Genomic DNA, 24,601 nt, shown 5'->3' with positions numbered 1-24,601 from the left:
TTCAAAAATAAAGATTTATATTTTCATGAAACCCTAATTAGCTGTTCTTAATGATCTCTTTAGAGACATTTTGTGGCGCCTCACCCCTCGTCTTCGTAACTCTCTGGTAATAAAAGCAAAAAAATAAAGTAGAATTTAACGCTTTGCAAACTTTTCAGGCAGCCCTAGTCTTTTTTCTCGTCAGGCAGAACTTGAATGATCATCCACGTTTACTTTTCAGCTTCTGAGGTGAAATGACAACCCTGGAACTGTAAAAGGGCCCAGTTGCTCGTCTGCCCCGCCCCCTTAGTTACTGTTGCTACTCAAGCTATTCCTTTTGTTTACAGTTTTATCATAGCAACTTCCTCCGAGAAAACCTTGTCCCAAGATGTTTCAGGCACATTTTGGACACAACAGGATCACATTTCATCAGGGAACATTCAAAGGAGACTTAAATATGCCATGGAGGGAACAAAATAGGAAATAGAAGTTTGGATCGTTGGTAATAAGTTTAAACTGCACAGAAGAGTATTGAAAGAAAAAGAAGAAGGGCATTGACAAATAATTAAAAAAACAAAAACCTAAAAGGACAAGATCCACATTGATGGTTACTTCGGTGAATAAGAAGAGGCAACTGGTGCCAACCATCTAACTTCTGGGCCAAATCCCACGTGGACCTATGGTCCGTTGCAGTTCCTCAACTGGCCACTGGGGGTTGGCTTTATTGTTACCACATACTAAGCATTATATTTGTTTCTGATATGATTGACGGACAACCAGTGGCCAATCATTATCATCCGTAATTGCCATGCAACAAAGCTAATGAAAGGAGTCTGCACTTTGCGTTAATTTTTGATTTAACCACAGATGCAACATCTTAAATGGGATGCTCCGCCATAAACGTCTACCTGCAGCCCTGCAGCTATTTCATCCGGGATCGGTTGTTAATAATTGATGAATAATTGATGATCACTTTCACAACAGTTTGTCATTGTCTGTTTTCTAACAAACAATTGGGCGCAATAAACACGTAAAACTCAAAGCAAACAGCATTTCCCAGTCCACATCGTGGTTATCCAAAGGAAGGTTCAACAATGAGTGAAATGACCCGTATTTATTTAAGACTGCATATTACCAGCTGCACTGTCCAATTGAGAGGCAATCCTGCTCTGAAAATAAATGATTTCAGTGTTTTGCTGGACATTAGACGTCCAAGTCTTCATGTATTTCTCAGCAGCAATACAGAACTTGGTGTACCTGTTAGGTCGATGATGACAACGCTCAGCACATGCGTATAGGAAGTGGTAGAAAGAAGTACTGTATTTTCCATACATAAAAGTAACTATCAACTGCAGCTTCTTACCTTTGATTGGCTTATTGTTGCTGGTTTGGTGTCTGTGAACGCTGGAATTCTCCAGCTTCTTGTTGACGTACATTTATCCTCATCATAGCCTAAAGTTCAGAGGGTCTCATCACCACACTCTAAATATACCATTCCTGATGACACAACTCAAGAATAAGTAGATGTGAACCATACAGTATGATGATCTGACTTTAGAAATTGTGTAGTATAATAAGCCCTAAAACACAAACCCCAGAAAAGTGTCAGTACGAGAACAATGAAACAGCTCATTGAACATGAAAGACATATAATAAATGCTTAATTGTAAGCTGTCCATCCATTTGACATTCGGAACTGAACTGTCTTTAAAGGCACACTATGCAGATGCAACAGGGGATTAAACAGATTCGTCATGTTACCACCCGCCGGGCGAACGGTTTCCGTGCAAACTTTGCAAATTACATTTGCTTGAGTTTGATCATTTGCTCCCGTAATTCGATATGATGGGTCGATCAGGTTGACGGCATCAATGCATCTGGTGAGTCGTTGCATCAGCATAGAACTTCAATTTCTAGAGTGTGTCCTGGACGATCCTACAATCTCTGCAGTTTGAAAGATTGTCTTGACGTTTTTTCACGATATATCGTCATATCCCACCCCTAGTCTACGATTTCACCCGTGTAACTGTGCTCTCAAGGGTTGACATGTGAGTTCATGTTCTGCAAGGTTCTGTGAGGTTCCGCGAGAAAATACTTTGATTGACACAATGACGGATGTCGTTGGGATGTCACATACCAAGTCGGCGCTTCACCTCGTAGCCTTTGCGTTTCTTCAGCCTCTTCTTCTCCAGCTTTTTGTTGACGTACATTTTTCCTGTTGCTTTGGCCTGACAAGCAAACACCTCCCCGAACCCTCCTCAGCCCTGAAATCCCTGAACCCGTCCTCATCGACGGGCTGCCGATCCAACCACTTGAACTGAACAAAACGCAGGAAGTACATGCTTCTGTTGAAGCCACCTGCAACCTCCTTCTCCAGGCCTTTGAGCAGCTGCGTCTCGCTCTCTTTCAACAGGTTGCCGCGGGCGTTATTCAGGTCTTCTTTAGCCCGGATGATGGCCTTCTCCTCCATGAAACTGCAGAAGTTCCTCGAAGCCGACTCAAAGTATTTTTTAATCATTCTTTGGGCTTTCTGCAGTCTGTCTTCATCTTGACCTGTGACATATTCTTCTACGTCTTTCCACAGATCTGCAGGTATTTTATGGCTTGCATCCCTCTCGACAAACAGCCGCAGCCGCAAAGGCGCAAAGTTTTCAGCCTGGCTCACATCTTCTTATCGTGCACGGCAGCAGTGGCACATGTGTCCATGCATGAACAAGGTCAACAAGGTTGCTGATCACATTAATAACTTTATTAACTCTAATAGTTTTACACGTCTCATTACCTTTAGTTTCAAGGCTGAGAGACTCAGAGTCCATAATAACAGTTTGGACCATGCCAAAGCTTTTACTGGACAGTCTGTCAAGTAGTTCCTGTTCTGATGAACAGATAAAAACCGGTAATCAAGTATTTAATAAGAAATTAATATAGAGTGCAGTCCATGAGTCTGTAAATATAGCATCTTAAGCTCCTCTTAGGGCGCCTGTTTGAACTCACTTACAAGGAATATTCGACATGCAAAAGCAACTAAATTAGTGTTAAAATATGCCAGTGTTTTTATTCTGCAGATATGAACAGCGAGTCCTTATAGAGTGAATAATTCAACATCTGACAGTGGCTTAAAAACAGTCCCATAAAAGCTGATAACATCTGATAACAGCTGATTTAAGACAGGGAATCAGGCGTTGATTCAATTGTAATTCAAACAATGAAAGAAGATTCGAGTCGCGGTTAAGATCCAGGCTTTTCACTGGACTTATAAATTGGATTAAGCTCTCAAAATGATCAGAAATAAACTTGTGCCTGGAGTACCAGTATACGGCCTCAGAGGGATGACTGGAGGATATTTGCTCAACAGCAACTCTGTCAAACTCCGTATAAAGAGAACAGACAGACTCTCTCCTGCATCACTTTCTGAGGAGATATTCTGAAGCCCAACTGTGAGAGCGCTGATGCCCGACCCTTGTTAATTCACCACTGTGCAGATGGATGGATGAATGAGCCCAGAAGCTGGTTGGGACACGCTTTACCCCACGTGCATGTTTCAGCTTTGTTCATCCCAGTCTATGACGATGATAACACCTCACATCCATCCTTGTTCTCAAATGTCACGACTAAACAACATCCGAACTGCTGCAGCTGAAACGAACACTTGGTCAGCGCTCCTCAGAGCTTCAGAGAGCGACCTTCCTCCTTCCAGATGACGTGAAAGCAGATCAACAGAATCGATCAGAATCAATGTCAGGTAGTGGTAGTTTGTATCATAGATCAACTAGGGCTCAGTTAATTGGGCAGATTTGACGACCCGAGCCTCTCGACCCTGCAGGCCGAGACAGAACTGTCCATGAAGGTCCACTACGACAACAGTCAGCAGTACAGCTCACATCATCTGGGATGTGACACCGTGAACTAACGTGCTGCACGAGTTCTTGGTGCTGGGAACGTAACGGGGTCCAAACCAAAAAACGCCTAATCAGAGAAAAAAGGCGTGTGTCGTAGGCAGAGCAACAGCCTGGCAGTGGCCAGTGATCGTTGGCGTTGATTGCGTAGACAGCGTCGGTTAAACAGGACAGACGTGTTTGACTTGACCTCCAAGAACGTGTTTAGCAGTTTAGTCTGCTGTAAACTTCTCTCTCTGGAGACTTCGACAGGGATCTGCTGAAGGAGCTGGTAGCCGAGCTAATGTTGATGACATATGGTGGCGTTTCCCCACGTTGGTAACAGGGTCCTTACGAAAACAAAAGAGGCATCAAAACCGCCCTTCATAACCCAAAGGGGTCACATGACCCTGTGGGTGAGAATGAGGGGGACACCAGATCATTTTAGGAAGTGAAGGGGTTTCAACATGAGGACCAATCACCTTAAACCCCCTTTGCCACCAGTCCCAGGGGTCACAGGAAGAAGTGTATTGAGGAACCATGTGAACCACATTTCAGTCTTAAGCTGCAGTTTTAAACGGGCTTTTTAGTTAATTAGTGAGTTGGTGCCCAAACACGTCTGGTACCTGCTGTCCAGTACCTGGGGGGGGGGGACTATTTCCTGGTGGAAAACACTGAGGAGGGATGTGACTAACGCTTTGAAATGCTGCCATCTGCTGTTCTAAGGGGGGAAGTGAGTGAAGAAGCTTTCACGTACAAGACTGACACGTTTTTGCATGAACACACTCCCGAATGAAGTCCCAGGTTGAAACCCAGGACGGTTCAACACCGGCCTGGTTCCTCTCTGGGTGCAGAGCAGATTATAAGTAAATACACCTACAAAATATGTTTTTGACATGTGGAAATGTTTTACACTGTAAGAATAAGGTGAATATTCCTTCAACCAACCTTTATTGGGTTTTTTCCAATGAAAGCTTGCTGTTTATGCTTATTTACACGACAGTTTGAGGAATCTGGATCTCCACATGGTATAAAACTGCAAACATGGCACTGAAAACTACAGATGTATTTTCTTTACAACAAACTGAGACACAAAGGTGTTTCAGAGATGTTACTGTTGGAAATGGATTTAAATCTTTGCTGAAAAAGATGAATATTATAAACAAACCTCGGTGAAACTAAACCTAACCTTCTCCGGGTGCATCATGAAATCAGAGCCAGTGTCATCTGTGATCAATAAAGGGCAGATTACGATTGATTTAATCATCCCCAAACACAATGCATCCGTTTTTACCCATGAGCATTTGCCCATTTCATTTAAGGGCAAAAAAAAGGTTACATCATGTTTCAAAAAGCTTTAGCACACTTTTGAGATTCATAACATATTGTAAGATTAATTTTAACTTAACCTAATTCAGGCTTTGACATATGCGGTTCCATCAATGTACATTTAATCGTCACAGTGGGACATACGCAGAGCTAAGTTTGGTACATTATGTGTTTGGGGCCTTAACGACATCTCTGTCCTCTTTTATTGCTGCTTTTATCGTGTTTTCGAGCCACTTTCTTCCTCACAACAACCCTTTGGGCTCCTGTTTTTGTTGTCTTGCTGCATCTCTCTTATGCTTCACTGTTGGAGTTGTTCTGCTCTGTGACGGATTAATCTGGATTAGTTCAGGATGGGTTAAAAGGTTAATGCTGGGCTTAGTGTTAGGTTTGGATTGGTTTTCTTGGATAAGCGTGCGTTTTTTTCTCTCGCTTACGATCCGGTTTTACAAGCTGTATCAGGAACAAGTTCACACAATGAAGAGAATGCTCTCTCTCTCCCCCTCTCTCTCTCAAATTCAAATTCAAATTCAAATTCAAATTGGCTTTATTGGCATGAATGATAACCATTGTTGCCGAAAGCATACATACAATAAATCACGACACAATCAACACACGAAACACCAATACAATTACAACAAATACCCAACACCAAATACCTAACACATGTATACAATATATATATATACACACACACATACATATACACACACATATATATATATATATATATATATATATATATATATATATATATATATATATATATATATATATATATATATATATATATATATATATATATGCCTTAATAAAACAATACAAACAATTATCCAGTGTTTTCCAAATATAAACTTGTGCCACTTTATAAAGCAAGGCAAGGCAAGGGAAGTTTATTTATATAGCACAATTCAACACGAGGTAATTCAAAGTGCTTTACATCAACATTAAAAGCAGTAAGACACAATTAAACAGTAAATAACAAATGAAATGCAATAAAATGATAAAAAAGAGGTAAAATAATAAAAAGCACAAGTTGTACAGCAGATAAGTATTTAATTTAAAGTAAGCTTGAGTAAACAGTAATGTTTTTAGGCCTGATTTAAAGGAGCTGACAGTTGGAGCAGACCTCAGGTCTACAGGAAGTTTGTTCCACCGGTGAGGAGCAGAATAACTGAACGCTGCCTCACCTTGCTTGGTTCTGGTTCTGGAACCACAACAAACCAGATCCAGATGAACCTCAGGGGTCTGGGAGCTTCATAGGAACTAACAGATCCAGCATGTATTTTGGTCCAAGATCATTCAGGTCTTTGTAGACCAGCAGTAAGATTTTAAACTCTATCCTTTGACTCACTGGAAGCCAGTGTAGTGATTTCATGACCGGTGTAATGTGGTCCAGTTTCCTGGTGTTTGTAAGGACTCTGGTGGCAGCATTCTGGATCAGCTGCAATTGCCTGATAGATTTCTTGTTAAGGCCTGTAAAGATGCCATTGCAATAATCCAACCTACTGAAAATGAATGCATGAATAAGTTTTTCCATGTCTTGTTTAGACATAAACCTTAATTCTAGCAAAGTTTTTCAGGTGGTAATAGGCGGATTTAGGGATAAACGTTAGATGGCTGTTTAATTTCAGGTCTGAGTCAATAATTACACTTCTGGCTTGATTTGTAGCTGTCAATGACATGGAGCCAAGGTGAGTGCTGATCTTTTCCCTTTCATTTTTAGGGCCAAAAATGATCAAAGCATACGTGGAATACCTTATAAAGTAGTTAAGAAGTGCCCGGTTAGTGGATAATAAAATAAATAATAATAATTTTAAATATTCAGATAAGTAGTAATCACTGCTTTCACTAAACTGCGTTCCCATTGGCTGAGACGAGAAAGCGTCATTTAGCACCAGGACGCAGTGACGTCATGGGACCAAGCCTCCCGGATGAGGCGTTTGCGGGATGAATGGAAAGTTCGCCCAAAACTCAGAGATTACAAAACTTCGCTTTCATTCATACAGTTACTCCGTTTAAGTGGTATTTTTAAAGTTTCATCTACGTTTCAATGGTTGTACTATGCTTCTATGGTGGGATTAGCTGTTCAGTCCTCGGTTATGATAGAAAATACCAGATATGAACATTTTGTACTTGCCTGTATCTGTTTTGAACTTAACAACACGCAAACGCATACCTATGTATCTGTGGGGGAGTGTGGGGATTCTGACTTTCTGGGAAGCCCGTGAAGGCACCGCGGGGACGCCTGCTCAATACTGATTTATGGTTCCGCGTTAAATCGCCGCAGAGCCTACGGCGTAGGGTACGGCGATCCTAACGCAGAACCATAAATCTGCCTTGAGGATGCGCGGCTCCGGCGTGGTGCGTTTGAGGACTCCGGAGGACACACTGCTGCCGAGCGGGTTATGAAGGGTAGGACGCACCGTCCGGTCCAGACCTGAACCACCGGCATCCTGCCGTCCCGACAGTCCCGATGGACTTCGTTTTGAGCGGCCTGGCGGCCTGCGGAGCGTGTCTGTTCACCAACCCGCTGGAGGTGGTGAAGACGCGGATGCAGCTGCAGGGCGAGCTGCGCAGCCGCGGCACCTACCAGGTGTACTACCGCAACGTCTTCCACGCCTTCTACACCATCGGCAAGGTGGACGGGCTGGCCGGCTTGCAGAAGGGGCTGGCCGCGGGGCTGCTCTACCAGTTCTTCATGAATGGGGTCCGGCTGGGCTCGTACGCCGTCATCGAGTCCTGCGGATACATCCACACCGACGGCCGCGTCAGCGCGCTCAAGACCACGGCGGCGGGCGCGGCGGCCGGGGTGGTCGGGGCCGTCATGGGCAGCCCCATCTACCTGGTCCGTGGAGCCTTCACTTCAGCTTATTTGATTAAATACGGAGGAGTACCAGGGCCAGGAGAACAAATATTTGAGAGGGGAAGATTTATTTTTTATTGTGCACTTCGAGAAAAAAGTCGAAATGTCGAGGAAAAAGGTCGAAATGTGGAGATTAATGTTGAAATACAATTTCGAGAAAAAAGTCGAAATGTCTAGAATCTAGACATTTCGATTTTTTTTCTTGAAATTGTACTTCAACATTAATCTAGACTAGATTAATGTTGAAGTACAATTTCAAGAAAAAAAGTCGGAATGTCGAGAAAAAAGTCGGAATGTGGAGATTAATGTTGAAGTACAATTTCAAGAATAAAGTCAAAAATGTCGAGATTAATGTTGAAGTACAATTTCAAGAAAAAAGTCAAAAATGTCGAGATTAAGGTTGAAGTACAATTTCGAGAAAAAAGTCAAATGTGGAGAAAAAAGTCGAAATGTGGAGATTAATGTTGAAATACAATTTCGAGAAAAAAGTCGAAATGTCGAGATTAATGTTGAAGTACAATTTCGAGAAAAAAGTCGAAATGTCAGAAAAATGTCGAGATTAATGTTGAAGTACAATTTCGAGAAAAGGTCGAAATGTCGAGAATAAAGTCGAAATGTCGAGAAAAAAGTCGAAATGTTGAGATTAATGTTGAAATACAATTTCAAGAAAATAAAGTCAAAATGTCGCCTTTTTTCTCAACATTTCAACTTCATTCACGAAATTTTTACTTTTTTCTCAACATTTCGACTTTTTTCTCGAAATTGTACTTCAACATTAATCTCGACATTTCGACTTTTTTCTCGAAGTGCATAATGAAAAAAAAATCTTCCTCCTCTAAAATATTATTTTTATTTTTCTCCTGCCTGGCCCTAATACTCTTCCGTATCTAAATCGGTGACGTGGTGAATAATAATAACTGTAATCTCCCCTTGTTGACAGGTAAAGACTCACCTGCAGAGTCAGGCTGCCTCCTCCATCGCTGTGGGGCATCAGCATCAACACCAGGTAACATGGTGACATGAGTGGTAGTGATGTGCGGATCCATACTGAAATATCGATACTTCAGATTCCAGATCTGTACGCTCTAAAATCTATTCTCAAACTAATATATCGATACTTCCCATACTTTATATAATAAACAGGAAAGTAACTAAACTATTGAGATTTGACTTTATGCTGGTAGGAATTACTTTTTTCATTTTCATTTTTATAGTAGTTATTATTTATGTTTATTATTCTCTTATTTATTTTAAAGATTTTATTATTTTACTTAGGATCTTTTTTTAGTGATGGAAACACATTTTTCAAACACTGATCTTTCTGTTCTTGTAACAGCTCTGCAATATTGTGAATGAGGCCGCTACCTCAGTATAATTACATAATATATATTATTTATAAAAAAAAAAATATATATATATATATATATAAAATTCTACTTCTGACTTTAAAATAATTAGCTAAATAAGTGACTCCGATCTCTTGTATTCTTGTAAGAATGTATCGAATCGGATCAGAAAGGAAATCGGTGGTATCGGACATCAGTATTGCAAAGGACGGTAGCGTGATGATTACAGATAAGGAAGTGATAACTGAGTGTGAATGAGACATCAGCATCTGCTCCTCATCCTCTCAACAGGGGATGGTCCAGGCCCTGAAAGCTATCCACCGGAAACACGGGGTCCTGGGGCTGTGGAGGGGCTCCAGCGCTGCGGTCCCGAGGGTCGCCGTGGGCTCATCCACTCAGCTGTCCACCTTCTCCTCCTCCAAGGAGCTCGTCATCGACCTGCAGGTTTGAATGTCTAAAAGCCTCCATGTCACCATGAAAACAGGTGGCTGTAGACCACCTGACCTCAGAATAAACCCAGGGGTCTGGCTTAATTAGCAGATTCCTTGATGATGAGAGTACTTATTATTAGATACAAGCTTGAGAGAAGATCATTCGCTGTCAGACGCTGTGCACGGGTCCTAAAACCAGTCATTGTGCCGTGACAAAGCCCTCTGCGATGATGGGGAGTCTGCACCTTTCTCTGGCCCCAACGGCTGAAAGCATGCAGCTTATACAAGCACTGCTTCAGTTTGCCGGGTTGCTGTTCTCTCGGGTTTTCAGCTAAGAGAAAAAGAGAACAAGTCTTTCATCCTAAGAAGCGTGAAGATTTTTTTAAGAGTTTTATTTACTCAACAGAACCTTAAAATGTTCAAAAAGAAAAACCTTAAACCTGTGAAAAGGTTTCTTGTCCTGCAGGCTGCTGCCCCGAGGGTGGAGGTGGACCGACCACTGCTCCCGCAGCATCTCCTGAATGGTGCTGCTGTTAAACTCACATGAAGCACAGCTTTGTGTTTGGCTCCAACGTTAACTTCACGGTGCTTATCACTCGGAACAAACGTACTTCACTTGGCAATTCCCTTCAGAGCCGTGAAAGGGCTCCGGTTGCCGGCCGCTGTGTCGTTGGTGAACACGTGAATGCAGCTTGGGCAGGGTCACGCCGAAAATGGGCCACAGGAGTGTCTGCGTAACAGAGGTGCTAATAATAGGGCCTGTGTTCAACGCATGAGAGGATCCGGTTAAAATTAGACATGGCTCCCATCTGCTTTGATGCACATTTCACATCTACCATCACTGCAAGTCGTCGGTTCCAGCCGAGACCCGAGCCGCGGATGCTCAACATTTGGCTTTTCCTCGTTTCCGCAGATATTTCCTGAAAACAGCTGGCTGGTGGGTCTGACCGCGGGAATGATAAGCAGCGTGGTGGTGGTGCTGGCTATGACGCCCTTTGACGTGATCAGCACGCGACTCTACAACCAGCCTGTTGACCAACTGGGCAAGGTGAGTGGAACTGTGCTGAAGGCTGTTTCCATGGTAACGGTGCAGCGTCCATCGGCGGGCAGGGTTGCTTTCTCCCACGGGGAGGTGAAAAGTTCACCCTGATTCAAGTTTACGTAACTAGCAAAGTGAGCTTCTTTTGGCTGTTCCCTTTTTGTCGGATCGTCGCTGTGGATTGTGGTTTTTTTATATATTGATTTGGTATTTGGTATAATATATTGGGTATATTAGGATTCTAAAAATGAGGTACATATAACCTCAAACGGACGGGAATGCTCGGCCTGTTACATTGCCATTAATTATTTAACAAAAACTACACCAAAGTGCAGAAGTGCGTAAAAACTAAGTACGATCCACGATTGAACAGCTTGTACAACCACCTTGAACAGTAGTCATTTAAAGTAAGGGTGGGCAAAAATATCGATATGGCAATTTATCACGATACTTTGCCGGCTGATTCGATATCAATATTCAAAATTTGAATATCGATTTTTATTTTTTCTAATAATAAATCATGTTTCTGACGGTTGTAAATCCAGTACGATTTTATTATATAAATGGGATTAAATAATATTGTTGATGTTAATTTCATATTATGTGAATAATATGAAAAACATATGCAAATATGTTGTAACTTTAGCTTGTATAGCTACAATAAAACTGCATGGATAATTGGAATGACATTGTTTTGTCCCATGAATTATCATTATAATCTGATGAAGTGCAACTCGGATTTTAAGATGCATAAGGCCTATTACAGTTTTCAGCGAACTATGTATAACATCGCAATATATCGCAAAATTTGAATATATCGCAATATCCTATCGTGACTCAAGTATCGTGTTGTGTATCGTATCATGAGGTCCTCGGCAATACCCCCCACTAATCTAAAGTCATCATTTTTCTCGTCTGCTCAGCTTTACTTTGGTTACTTAAACTAACTTTAACCAGAATTCAGTAACAATACACAGAGAGGTTTATATTACAGTGGCAGATTGTTTCAAATGCACTTCTGAGTGTGCGTCTTCATGCCGTGAAAGGTCAAAATGTTGCAACTGAAGAAGATTTGTAAACGAATGTTGCCAGGCGGGATGATCTCTACCGGAAACACTCGCTTTGGTAGTTCAGTCCGCTTATTTGTTTTCTTGTGGTTGAACATGTACACGTGTTGGCTGGGATGTGGCTTTTCTGCTGAGACAGTGTTGCATTTTCACTTTAACTGCTTGCTGTATTTTTCATTGTAGCGGCGTCAATACCAAATGTTTACCTTGTAATACAAGAGACAGAAATCTGTGGAAAACAAAAGTTATCTGGTTCTGCGGCATTTGTGTGGATACTTTCTGATTATTCTCCATTATTCGTGTATTGGAGGATAAAATGTGCCTTTATCAACCATTAAGGTTCTATTTGAAACCAGAAACTGGCCTAGTAAGTAGTGATTTATCACAGAGGGGCTCGACCGCGAGAGCGAGCGTCTGAGCTTGACGTATTGTTCTCTCATGTTGCAGGGGATGATCTATAAAGGATTCAGCGACTGCTTTTCCAGGACCCTGAAGAAGGAGGGCCTGACCGGACTCTACAAAGGCTTGGGAGCCTCGTATTTCCGACTCGGCCCACACACCATCCTGTCCTTGTTCTTCTGGGACGAACTGCGCAAATTTTACCGGAGTTACAGATAACCCCTGTCGAAGACGCCGGGGAATGGGTAACTCATTAGGCCCTGAATGCAGAGCTGAAATGAGTCCTCGTTTAAAGAGTTTACGGTTATGAGGTGAAAGAAAAACCAGGAGATGCTTCCTTCTCTCGGGAAGAGAGAGCAAAGGTGACGTTTTCCACTCCAATTAGAAAACCTATTAAGGTGGAGAGTTAAGAAAGAAGGTGACGATGCCAAACCCGACGCATAAACTCAGTCATTTATCTGACGGATTGGCTGCACCCGTGGTGAATATATCAACCATCACAACTCTTTTATAGCACCTAAATTCATTAATTATTTCATTCTAAAACAAATAAAAGAAAATGCACTTTGTACCTCGTGGAGAGCAGGTCACGAGTGGCCGTCCGCTTGCTACAGTTGTCCGTAGCAACATCGTTATGACACACTCTCATCAGACAGGTTTATAGAAGCTGAGCTGGAGAAAGTGTGATGGTCACATGATACTTTGTGCTGATGGGAGGTGAAAGATAATGTTGTGACAGTGATAACTCGAGGGTAACGTCATGACTTCCTTGACCACTAAACCCGTTGGGAAGAAGAAGTTTACTCCAAACTTGGAAATCAGAAAATGGCATCAAATATGCACAGAAGACAGTATCTTGAAATGAAGGAAAAGACTATCTGCTTGTCCCAAGACATCCATCCATCCACCTGCTAACCACCCATCCTATTAGTGATCTGTTAAAAAAAAAAAAAAACCTGACAAGCATAAGTTAGCGCTTGGCGTGAAACCCCGAGGTTGAATCCAGAGCACTGTTACACAGACGTATGAAGTGGTATTTTTTATTAATATTGTGTAGCTGCTGTTTGTTTTGCCTTTTAATATGAAACCTTCTGCTTCTGCTGATTTATTCGCCACTCTTTCGCAACAAAAATCCAAACGATGCGTGTGTGAACCCGTGTCCACTCCCAAGATTCACCCGGTCAAAGCGGGGTGTGGTGAGAGTGTTTGCACAGATAAGGACGTCTCCTTGGTTACTACGGCATGTTGTAACCGCCTGCCTCTGCAGTAACCACGAAACATAGTAATAGTGTAGCAGTAGTATGTAGAAAACATAAAAACTGAGCAAAATGTGAGAATAATCCAGTCATGAATATTTTAACTTAATTTAATTGAAGAATTCCTGAAATTTTGATAAATGTATCCTAGTGCCACTAAAACCACTGAATCACGTGCCTTAATAACCCCCCAGGATACATTTACAACTGTAAATTGATATAAAATTGATTATATTTAGCTTATTTTTTTAAATAGTATTTATATTTTTCTTGCTACTAACAGCTGTTTGAGATATTTTAGTTTTAAACACATGACTTTTATGGTTTATTTATTTATAACTATTTAGCGCCACCTTAAATGGTTACTGATCATGTTTGAGTGTGTTTCTTTAACTTGACTGCTTGTAATGTTTTACAGAACTCGGTGCTTTCTTCCTTAAATCCTCCTCCGACTCAAACCAAATAACCGGTTGTATTTGACAGTGAAATGTTTGTTACGAAACCTGGCGAGCATCCCGGAGCTGCAAAAACACATTTTTGTCTGCTTGATTTCCTGAAGGGAGCAAGATTAATGTCTGTGACCTGGAACTGAAGTTCTGGTCTCCTCGCTGCTCCACTTTCCCTCAGTAATAATGCACTCCTCTCAGCTGTAGAAGCTGCAAAAGCTCCTTTTGTGGAGTTTACCTGTGGATATAACCTTTAAAAACATAAAATAAAACCAACTCAAGCAGGAAAGGGCTCTGTAGTAGCAGTGTGGTCGGCCTGAAGCAGGCCTCTTTGTTTAGCCTTAAAAGGTTGATGCAGATCCGACCAGAGCCGTTAACGGCTGGCAGCTGCATCAGGGTGTTATCAGCCGCCGTCGTGCCACGCCGTCATCGTCAGCTTGTCATATTTTGGCTCAGAGGGACTGGCTTTGAGCATGCTGTCAGCCGCGGGAGTTGAACTTTCAACTTGGGAATATTCTGATGTGGGGAAAGTTTTTTTGGGGGGGAAGGTGATGATGAAGAACTGGTTATAAATGAATGTTACGAGCAGAAGCTTCTCATAAATGTGTTGCAAACTACACCTCCTGTAAATTGAGGTCAAAGGAAATATGTGCGGCGGACATGGAGAGCAAATAAATCATTTTTTTGGACAGAAACTGCTTTTTGTCATCTGATTAAAAAGAGTTGAATGATCATGACTGTTCCCCCAAAACATGACCAAGGAAGGTATTGTTTATAAAAGTTTATAGTGAAACTGCGTAAAGTGTCTGAATACCCATAATGTTTTGTTTTGGTTCACCTTTGGTATTAAATAAATATGTTTTAGCTGTAAACGGGTGTTCAGCATGGTTCCCCCAGAACCTTGCTAAATGATGTTCAGGACCATAGATCAGCAACGAAACCTTTCATTAAACAATGAACATGTAAAATAAATAACATAAATATCTTAATGCTTTGCATACACACTAACTTATATGTTGCCATGAATGTGTTTAGAAGAAAATGAATTCACTGAATTCACTTTACACGACTTTAAAGGAGCTGTATGTAAGAGCAATAATAAAACAAATCATAAAATGACCCCGATATGTCAACAGACATTTAAAAATCATGTTCATTTCAAATACTTATGTCACTGACAACAGCACTCAAGCCAGGATATTCCCGTTTAAAAAGAGGAGTTGCAGCCCTCAACTGATGTTTATGTTGTAATTTTTTGTTTTGGCCTGAAGCTCCACCCTCCACCTATCTCCCAATCACCAAGTCAGTATTGTTTCGGCATCCGGGTTGCCAGCTCGGCTCTTATGCTCCGACTGAAATGTGGCAACATTTACGATTCTGTCTGGCTAATCGCCATTAGTAAATTTTGCAGTACATTATTACTTCGCAAAAGATCTTTCATAAAGCATTAAATACAGAAAATAAACTTACTGTGTAGGACTCGTCGCTTGCCATGGCAGCCTACGTTCCTGCTGCATTCTGCAGCCTACCTGGCAACCTCTGGTCAGGAGGAGGAGGGGGAGGGTACACGCCGCTCAACAATATTTTGAAAGTGACTGCAGTACCAGTTTTGGCCATTTTTCTTACAGATGGCTCCTTTAATATTTAGTAAACTTGGTGGATGACGGGAGTTTGGGGTAAAGTGGCAGCACGACTCTTATAATGTAACACGCATAACTTTTATAGCCTATAAAAGCGGGCTCGTGTCGATTCAGCTCTTTATGCAGAGAGATTCCTCTTAAGAAATGACATCACACTGTAAAAATGTAAATAACTCAGAAGATAATTAAAGGATGCTCGTGTGAGGAGGGCGGGTCGTCACCTCCAAGTGTTCCACCCTGAGGCAGCTTCAAGCTGCATCCTCGCGTTGGAAAAACTAAATCCTGGATGTCATCAAACATTGCAGCTTTCCAGAACTCCGGAGAGGAAAAAGGAGACGTCAACGAGGTTCCCCAGATATCTGCTGAAGTGGCTTCTTCTGGAGGCGGTGAAGCCTCTCCTCATCCAGGAAGAGTTTTCAGAGTCTTTCTGTTTGTCTGATGAAACCAAGTTTGAGCTGCTCGGTCACATGGACCCTGCCGGTGGTTGGTAATGGAGGTGAAGGCCTAAAAACCCGTTTCCAGAGTAGAACAAGGTGGTGGCGGCAAAACTCTCCCACAGCGTCATCAAAGAGCTCATTTAGCACTTTTATTATTTTTTATTATATTGTTTTTAACATAACTCATCAGTAAAACATCTAAATGTATTTTAATGGTTTAAATGAAACTATAAACATGTGAGTTGGTAATTTCCTTGGGGGAGTTGAAGGCTGGGTTTGACTTCATAAAAGTGGTGACTAGTGGGGGGTTTGATTTGGTTCCTCAGAACAGTTTGAGGAAACTTCTCAGGTCAAAATTGGTCAATAAATGAATTTCCCAACCCCCAGATGGAGAACAGAAACTTCTTGTGATCGGGACATTTTGGTGGACAGATGTGAAACAGATTTAAGTCTTGAACTTATTGTGGCAACAGAAGGTAAAAGATGTTTCCGTCAGACGATAATGAAACGGAGTGTTTTTCAGATCCTGAAGCCACTTAAATTCTCCAAGATTTTTTAATTCCTGCACTTTCTTTTCGTGTACAGTGCTGGAAAAGTCCCTGACAGCTGAGTCACTGTGACCTAATGAACCCGGTAAATTGTCGGTGGGTCAGACAACAATCACCACATGACTGAGAAGGCAGGTAACTCAAACTATACAAGCTTTTTGTTGACATTCGTCCACAGCATTGTTCTGCACATCCAAATCAACTCTTTGTCGTCAAAGTTTCATGTAACTCTGTTTATTTGTATGTTCAAGTCTGAGTAACTTCACCAGACCGGCCAGACGGCGTCCAGGAGACTCGATCATGCCCAGTGAATTTGGGTAAATCATTTTTAGAGTTCAACCTAATTGCGTTAAAGATGAAGGAGATGTCGGGGAGGGGTGGGGCATTAAGAGTGGCACCTCCCTTCCTCCAGACCTCCAAAGCCACTGTTTGCTGAAGGAAAGGAGTTGAGCAGCGGAGCCAAAGGTCCGCTGACGTTAAGGTCACACGCTCTGACTGGATGCTGTTTTTAGAGGCCCGTCACTTCTCCAAGTGAGAAATACTTTTGGTTTTGATGTGAGAGAATCAGTGTTTCAGGAGAATATTAGGTAATGCAGTAAAAATTAAAAATAAAACACAATCAGAAGTTCTTCTACGCAACCTTTAACATTTATTATTTACAATCATTGCTCTAGAAAAAAAACATGTATTTTAATTAGACGATACAGCCTATAAATAAAACTGATATGAACAAAGTGAAAATATGACGTGATATGTCTTAAACTACATGCTGGATCTCTGCAGAAACTCTAAAAAAAACACTTGAACTGCCCTAAAATGATATCCAGCTGTGAATATTTCAGTTAGATCAAATTGTAAAAATAAAAAAATAAAAAACAATCAGAGGTTCTTCTACGCAACCTTTAACATTTATTATTTAAAATCATCGCTCTAGAAAAAAAACGTATTTTAATTAGACGCTACAGCCTATAAATAAAACTGATATGAACAAAGTGAAAATATGAAATGATACGTCTTAAACTACATGCTGGATCTCTGCAGAAACTCTAAAAAAAACACTTAAACTGCCCTAAAATGATATCCAGCTGTGAAGATTTCAGTTAGATCAAATTGAGAAAAAAAATAATAACAGTGAAAGAACTGTTACTCTTTTTTTTCCTGAACGAAACCAAATAACTGAGTGCTGTTGCGTATTCGAGCCACAAGAGGGCGACAACAGACTTAAATCCTTTAAACCAACAACAAACAACTGCAGACAAGAAACTTTTCATTTACACATAAATTCAGCTCAAAACATGTTTTCCCCTTTTTGTTTTTAAGTAGAAATGAGTCGCCTCTAGACCCTGTAGGCCCAGAAGGACGACGTAAACATCTCCTGCACCTGACAGGCCCACATCTGGCTCAGAACCACAGATTTCTCCCTCCACCACTGCTAATCCCTCTTCTTTGCAGCAGAAGTGATGCTGCTCGTGCAGCCGAGGACCTGGAGCAGGAGGACAGAGCTGAGACACGCAGACAGCATGTGTGACAGACTGGTGAGAGACACCCCGACCTCCTGCAAGACAACGTTTCACAAAGCGTCAGTCGATAAGGTCAACAGCAGCAAAAGAGTGTGAAACTTGTGGTTACGTTGGTTCTGTGAAGTTCAAGACTGCACACCTGAAGAGAAGCAATGACGACGCCCAGAGACCCGGTCCATGTCAGTGACAGCGATGCCGTGGACAGTTGACCTGTGTGGCTGTTTTGGTAGTTCACTATTATCTGGACAAGCTGAAAACAACACAGCAAGCAGACAATAAATAAATACATAAACAAAAATCACCCTCGGACAGACTCTTCACATGTGTTGACAGGCCACACAGGCGTTGCTACCTTGCTTGCTATCAAAGCTGCCAAGCTGGAGGCCTGCATCACTGAGGCGACTGCTGCAGCTGCACAGGAGCCCAGGAGAAGAACCGCACCGCCGAAACCGCAGAGGAGCAGCAGTCCTGACACGTGCACACCAAACAACGCAATGTAAGATGCTAAGATGAGAAACTTTTCACATGCATGATTTTTTTTTTTTTTTGCAGAATCAACCATCAGACAAAACTACAAATGCAGCACAAGATGGAGCTGCAGAAAAATACAAAGTGAAATATGAACAGGAGCCATGTGTTCGTGGTTTTAATCTCTTACGACTACTGTTTCGCAGTATGTTACACAGGTAAAACCTCCAGAATCGCTATGGATAGGAAACACACTGAAATTTGTCCTCTGCTTTTAAGTTATGGGTTAAAAGGTTAATTTTGGTGTGTTTCCATGTACATTATTATCGTAAACAGGTCAGCTAAAAGGCTTGATGACATCAGGGGAGCTGGCTAATGTCTCTGTTCATGAGTCGATCATATACGAGTCCTCGAGCAGGGAGACTCTCCAAGCCAGAACATCCCCGACAGAGTAATGAGTAAAATGCCGTGTGGACTGAAGAATCACAAGTTGAATTGTTTGGGAAGAATACCCAATAATATGATCCAAAAGGACGGTGGGGAGAGTAGTTGTCCACCATATGATGGTTTATAGAAGTTGGCTGATACAGAATCATATAAATATACACCACGGAGCAGCTTCAGAAGAAGAAACCCCTCCATTTGGAGAGGTCCAGTGATCAGACCTCAACCCCAAAGAGATGTCTGGGTTTGACTTAAGGGAGCTGTTCCCACCAGACAAATACATCTTAAACACATGAGGAATGGTCCAAAGTTCCCTCTGAATGAATGTATTTAATTTTTGTGAATTTTGAATATAAGCATAGAAATCAAACAGGAATGTTACTATAAGGCCAATTAGAGGGAGAATAAGTTTTGCTTCTTCATACCCCTTTCAGACAATTTTCATCAATCAATGTCATATCTGAAGGTATAAATACTTACAAGTTTATTCAATTGGAAATGTTTGTAATATTATTTTTCTATTATGTACAAATGTATATATGAATATATATTGCGACTATGAGCTAATACTGGTGAATATGTAAATGTTGTTTAGGATTGTTCTTTTGTAAATACTGTTTACCATCACTTTTGCAGTACTTGTCTGAAATAAATAAATAAATTCAAATTCAATGTTGTGCTGCTCTCATGCAGAGGAGGTTAAAATAGCTATTATATTGAACTTTACTTTCATATGTCTCCAGAAATGTGCAAATTTACTGGACATGTGAAGTTATAGTATTTTTTTTTATTCCTGTGACTTAGACGGACATCAGATCAAACTTTACAGCCAATAAAGGTAGGAAAGCGTTTGATTCCAGGAGGTTCTTACACTTTTTCTTGAAAGACAAAGGGTCAAAGGTCAGGATATTGCTTCAGTCTCTTACCAGGATTTGTTGACCAACATAATATTCATGTCTTATCTGAGTTGCGCACATTTTTAAGAAAGCATGTCTGGCAGATGGGAAGTCACTGACCTTTGAGGGTATCGCCCTGGTAATGGAGGATGAGGAAGAGGATGGCTGCGGTCGGGGCCAGCGTGACGAGTCTCTCAGCCCAGGCGCTGTGGAGCGGTGCAGGTAAATACACGTACGGGCTCAGGAAACGTATCATATAAGTGCTAAATGGATATCCACAACCACCGTTCTCTGGTACCCAAACCATCCTGGTGCCGTTTCCAGGGGGGGGCAGTCCAAGCCTCAACTGCTTTGTTTTCAGGTCTCAGGTCACTTACAAAAAGGGGAAGTTGTAGGCCATGGCGTAGACGACGGGACAGGAGAGCGTGTAAAGCTGCAGCAGGACGGCGCCGACACTGAGGCCTTCTGCACGTCCTCTCCATAGTATCTTGATCAGCTGAGGCAGCGGTGCTGCATGAAGGACACAAGGGAGACAAAATAGGCCTCAATACGTTAAACTAAAACTCCCCACCCTTTATCTAAAATCTTAACTAAGGAGGTTCCATGCTGCCCCGTACTTTGTTTGCTGAATGATAATTCTCGATTTTCGATGTCAGTACATGAAAAAAGAATTTGGCTTTCCGGCCAAATAATAACTGCTGCTAAAAAAATATTGGTATTACGGTGGAAACCACCACATACTCTATCACTGGATAACTGGTGGATCTTCTGATGGATATTTTAACCCTTGAGCTTTCTGTTGCACGGTCTCATGGAGAAAAAGAAAAGACCTTAAAATCCTGGTCAGAAGCCATCAGAGCTGTGAAGTCTTGCCTATAAAGGGGGATAACAGGGAGGGGATGGTGCAGATCACTCACTGGGATGGGAGGGTTTTTCTTTTTGTTTTTGTTGATTAATTGCTAGTATTGGGATGTGTATGCGAGGGTGTGTGTGTGGATGTGAATGTGTGTTTGTGTGAGAGCATGTATGTGGGTCAAGGAGGAGACAGACAAGCATAAATATGTACAGTATATGAAATGTTTTTGTTTTTCTGTTTTAATGCATTTTTGCCCCTGTTTTTTGCGTTTGTTCTTTTCCAATGTATAGTGGACATGCTGCTACAACAAAATGTATAGAGCTTTGCCTGTCTGTGTTTGACTGTCTGCCTTTTTTTTAAGTTGGCATAAAATTAATAAAAAATTGTTAACAAAAAAAAACAAAAAACTAAAACTCCCAAAACATGCAGGTTATGGTTGATGAATTCATAATTTCAGATGAAATTTCAAAAGCATGACTTTGGATTGCATTGTGGGTTGCTGTTGTTCCTGTGAAGACTTGCTTCTGCACACAGATGACTTGCAGAGGTCTTATCACCAGGCCTGATGTTGTCTTACTTATCTCTGCAACACTGTGTAGTTTATCTGCAGCTGTAGGCTTTAACTCTGATTTAATCAATACATTCAATCCTAAAAGTAACCTAAAAGATTTTATTATCGTCTAGTTTTTCCTACAAAGACACAGTTTTTAAGCCTTACCCAGAAATGTGTCCAGTATGATGCAAAATCCAGCAATTCTGTTGAGTGCAAACTTTAAGCAGGGCACTGAAAAGAAGCAGAAACGGTGGTCAGAACCGCTGACCAGCATGAGACTGGAAAAAGCTGTGAACACAGTCATGAACGCAACAACAACAACAACAGTAATGTAAGTCTGCACTTTAAATGGGGAAACACGTCCCTCCTGCTGTTCCAGCTGCCATTCCGCACATCTGGAATGTTGTGTGTTTGTTTTTCTCCCCGCACCATTTCTCCTGCTCTGGTTTGGTATCGTGTCTCACCATGCAAGTGGAGGTTGATGAAAATCCTCTCGTAGCATTTCTCCGGCATTAAATAGCCCACTACGAAGTCTTTGACGGGAGACGAGGCCATTGCGGTTCTACCGGAGCCGGGAATGATCCTCGGTGACGGGGGAGTGAACCAGCTGGACCCGGGGGGGTGAAGCTGGACCCGGGGGGAGTGAAGCTGGACCCGGGGGGGGTCTGGGGGCAGGTTTATCTGTCCGAGTAAACAGACAGCTTTATCCTGGCTGGGACACTTTACAAGAACTTTATCTGGCATGATGATGGGATTAGATTTGATTTGATTTGATCTGATTTATTTATTCACACACACACACACACACACACACACACACACACACACACACACACACACACACACACACACACACACACACACACACACACACACACACACACACACACGCGTGAATTGGTCTCCTGGAGAAGCTATCAAAAGATTATGGTAGGAGGAGCCAATTAACATAAATACATTAGACAGGAATATACATGCACTTATACAGAGGTGTCAAAAGTATTCGCATTCATTACTCAGGTAGAAGTATAGATACTAGAGTTTAAAAATACTCCTGTAGAAATTGAAGTATCAACTCAAGTTTTTTATTCAAGTAAAAGTATAAAAGTACTGGTTTCAAAACTACTAGCACACTTAAAGTATAAAAGTAAAAGTAATGTAAGGGGGGAAAAGCCATTAAGGACAAAAGCCATTGAAAATGAATGCATCTTAGTGTAATGCAAATATATTAAAGAACCATATATGTGTACTATTGAGCATTAACATGTGTTTCAGAGAGCAGGAGATATGATGACTAGTTGCCTATAAGTATTGTAATGGTGCAAAAAGTCAAACTTCAGAGGCGTGTTATCATTTATCCTAACCTTTATTGGAATGTACATCCAAGTTTAGTTGCAGGAATCTGAGGGAACGGATGTAAGAACAAAACTAGACAAGAACATCTGAAACAACCACAACCAAATTCACTCTATCCGGATGGAGCAATTTAACTGGATAGTTTTTTTTTAAAGGGGACATATTATGGCATTTAATGTATATTTCAAAAAGGCCTTGAATGTCTTAAAAACAATCTAAAGCTTGTTTTTTCTACATAAATCAGAAATTCAGCCTGTAGGCCATGTCTCTAGTTTTACCGCTTCTAAAGCCTTTTTCTGTGCTTCATGCTGAGGGGAGGGGAGGCTATGATAATGAGGCTAATGAAAATAATAATGATAATGAGGCCAAAATGAAATAGAGTAACAAGGCTGTTTTTAAAATGTAAGGAGTAAAAAGTACAGATAATTGCGTGAAAATATAAGGAGTAAAAGTAAAAAGTCGTCTGAAAAATAATTACTCCTTATTACTTATTATTATTATTATTATTATTATTATTATTATTGCACAGTGGTTGATTACTCTGAGACTATGAGTGATGAGAGTTCATCAGAGCAACAGCTTGGGGGAAGAAAAAGTCTCTGAGTCTGGAGGTTTTGGCTACAGAGCTCTGTAGCGCCGTCCAGAGGGGAGGAGTTCAACCAGACTGTGTCCTGGGTGTGAGGGGTCTGCAGAGATGCTACCAGCCCGTTTCCTGGTCCTGGACCGGTACAGGTCCTGGATAGATGGGAGGTTAGTCCCAATTATCCTCTCTGCAGACCTGATTGTAGGTTGCAGTCTGTGCCTGTCTAGTTTGGTGGCCGATCCGAACCAGACAGTGATGGACGTGCAGAGAACAGACTGGATGATGGCAGAGTAGAAGGTGGTCAGCAGCTGCTGTGGCAGGTAATTGGTTGAATGCTGACTCGGTATTCAATCTGCTGCGACCCCCTCTCTTGAATTCTCCTGCTGTTTTTTGAGATATTGCAACCATTCAGATATCAAAACTTTCAGCTCAATCAGGTTGTTACTACTATGACATATTATCCCTCAAATCCTTGAACTGAATAAGATATTCGAGGATTTCCAAGGGCCATTGGAATAAAATTGGGAGAGAAATGAATAAATTGATGGATTAATGGATGGATGGATGGATGGACGACAAAGAAATAAAAACCATCTCTGTGCTCACCAGTGGATCTGGACTGGTTCTGTCCATCACCGTTTGTACATAAAACAGCTGTTAATCCCTGAAAGACTCACAAGCAAAAACAGACACACATAAACACAAGCAACTGATTCTAATCATGAATTCTATATTCATGTTACGATAAACAGAGACAGAGAGGAAACTGTTTAATCATAACACCATAAATGTCGTTCCACATTCATACACTGCTTGTCCGTCTCCCTCGTTGCACTTCTGTCAGTTTATCTTCCTTTACATCTTTCTGTCTCGTCACTTCCTTCTGAATGAAGCTTCTAGCTAAAACTATATATAATAGTAGTTATTTTGGAACCACTTCTCAGTTGTTGCACATTTTTCTTTCACGTTTGTGCAAAATAGCCACGTTAACTGCATCATCTTTTCATTAAATACGTTTCAGATCTTGAACATTTCCCACAATTTGGGTTGCGGGCGGCTTGGCATTAAAGGCTGATAGTGAGTCTCCAGGCCAGTTGAGAAGCTCTGATACAGTGCAGACCGACGACTTATTGATGACAAGTGCATTAAATAGAGTACATAAAAGGCCCTTAAGGTCCTATACCTCCTCCGTGTGTTTACTGTCGCTAAGAATGCTGACGCACTAGTACAAATACTTTGCTCATTTTTGGTCAAGCTCGAGTGGGACTTC

The 24,601-nt window shown here is 41.5% G+C and overlaps 2 protein-coding genes across 2 annotated transcripts; one reads left to right on the top strand and one right to left on the bottom strand.

The window, feature by feature from the left end:
• The first annotated feature begins 7,491 nt into the window (after nucleotides 1-7,491).
• slc25a35 (solute carrier family 25 member 35) lies at nucleotides 7,492-14,725 on the top strand. Its single transcript, XM_061739878.1, has 5 exons — nucleotides 7,492-8,028; nucleotides 8,987-9,052; nucleotides 9,684-9,836; nucleotides 10,737-10,871; nucleotides 12,377-14,725. The coding sequence occupies exons 1-5, from the start codon at nucleotides 7,657-7,659 to the stop codon at nucleotides 12,545-12,547; spliced, it is 897 nt and encodes a 298-aa protein (XP_061595862.1). The 5' UTR covers nucleotides 7,492-7,656; the 3' UTR covers nucleotides 12,548-14,725.
• Nucleotides 14,726-17,189: 2,464 nt separating this feature from the next.
• LOC133460297 (mannose-P-dolichol utilization defect 1 protein-like) lies at nucleotides 17,190-21,974 on the bottom strand. Its single transcript, XM_061740909.1, has 7 exons — nucleotides 21,857-21,974; nucleotides 21,558-21,623; nucleotides 20,361-20,493; nucleotides 20,104-20,189; nucleotides 18,528-18,643; nucleotides 18,315-18,425; nucleotides 17,190-18,210 (listed from the first exon to the last, which is right to left on the bottom strand). Exons 1-7 carry the CDS (start codon nucleotides 21,945-21,947, stop codon nucleotides 18,088-18,090), a joined length of 726 nt encoding a protein of 241 aa, XP_061596893.1. The 5' UTR covers nucleotides 21,948-21,974; the 3' UTR covers nucleotides 17,190-18,087.
• Between the last annotated feature and the right edge of the window lie 2,627 nt (nucleotides 21,975-24,601).

This window comes from Cololabis saira, chromosome 14 (assembly GCF_033807715.1).
Source record: "Cololabis saira isolate AMF1-May2022 chromosome 14, fColSai1.1, whole genome shotgun sequence".
NCBI lineage: Eukaryota > Metazoa > Chordata > Actinopteri > Beloniformes > Belonidae > Cololabis > Cololabis saira.
Note: the sequence above shows the minus strand (reverse complement) of the source record. Positions and strands in the feature narration are given on the sequence as shown.

Excerpts from the sequence above, each read along its gene's own strand:
- slc25a35 (XM_061739878.1), top strand. The coding sequence starts at position 7,657 with ATGGACTTCGTTTTGAGCGGCCTGGCGGCCTGCGGAGCGTGTCTGTTC. Across the intron at positions 8,029-8,986 it reads TGGGCAGCCCCATCTACCTG|GTAAAGACTCACCTGCAGAG; the intron begins GTCCGTGGAGCC and ends CCTTGTTGACAG. Across the intron at positions 9,053-9,683 it reads GGCATCAGCATCAACACCAG|GGGATGGTCCAGGCCCTGAA; the intron begins GTAACATGGTGA and ends TCCTCTCAACAG.
- LOC133460297 (XM_061740909.1), bottom strand. The coding sequence starts at position 21,947 with ATGGCCTCGTCTCCCGTCAAAGACTTCGTAGTGGGCTATTTAATGCCG. Across the intron at positions 18,644-20,103 it reads CCAGGGCGATACCCTCAAAG|GACTGCTGCTCCTCTGCGGT; the intron begins GTCAGTGACTTC and ends TGCACGTGTCAG. Across the intron at positions 18,426-18,527 it reads CAGCTTTGATAGCAAGCAAG|CTTGTCCAGATAATAGTGAA; the intron begins GTAGCAACGCCT and ends TGTTGTTTTCAG.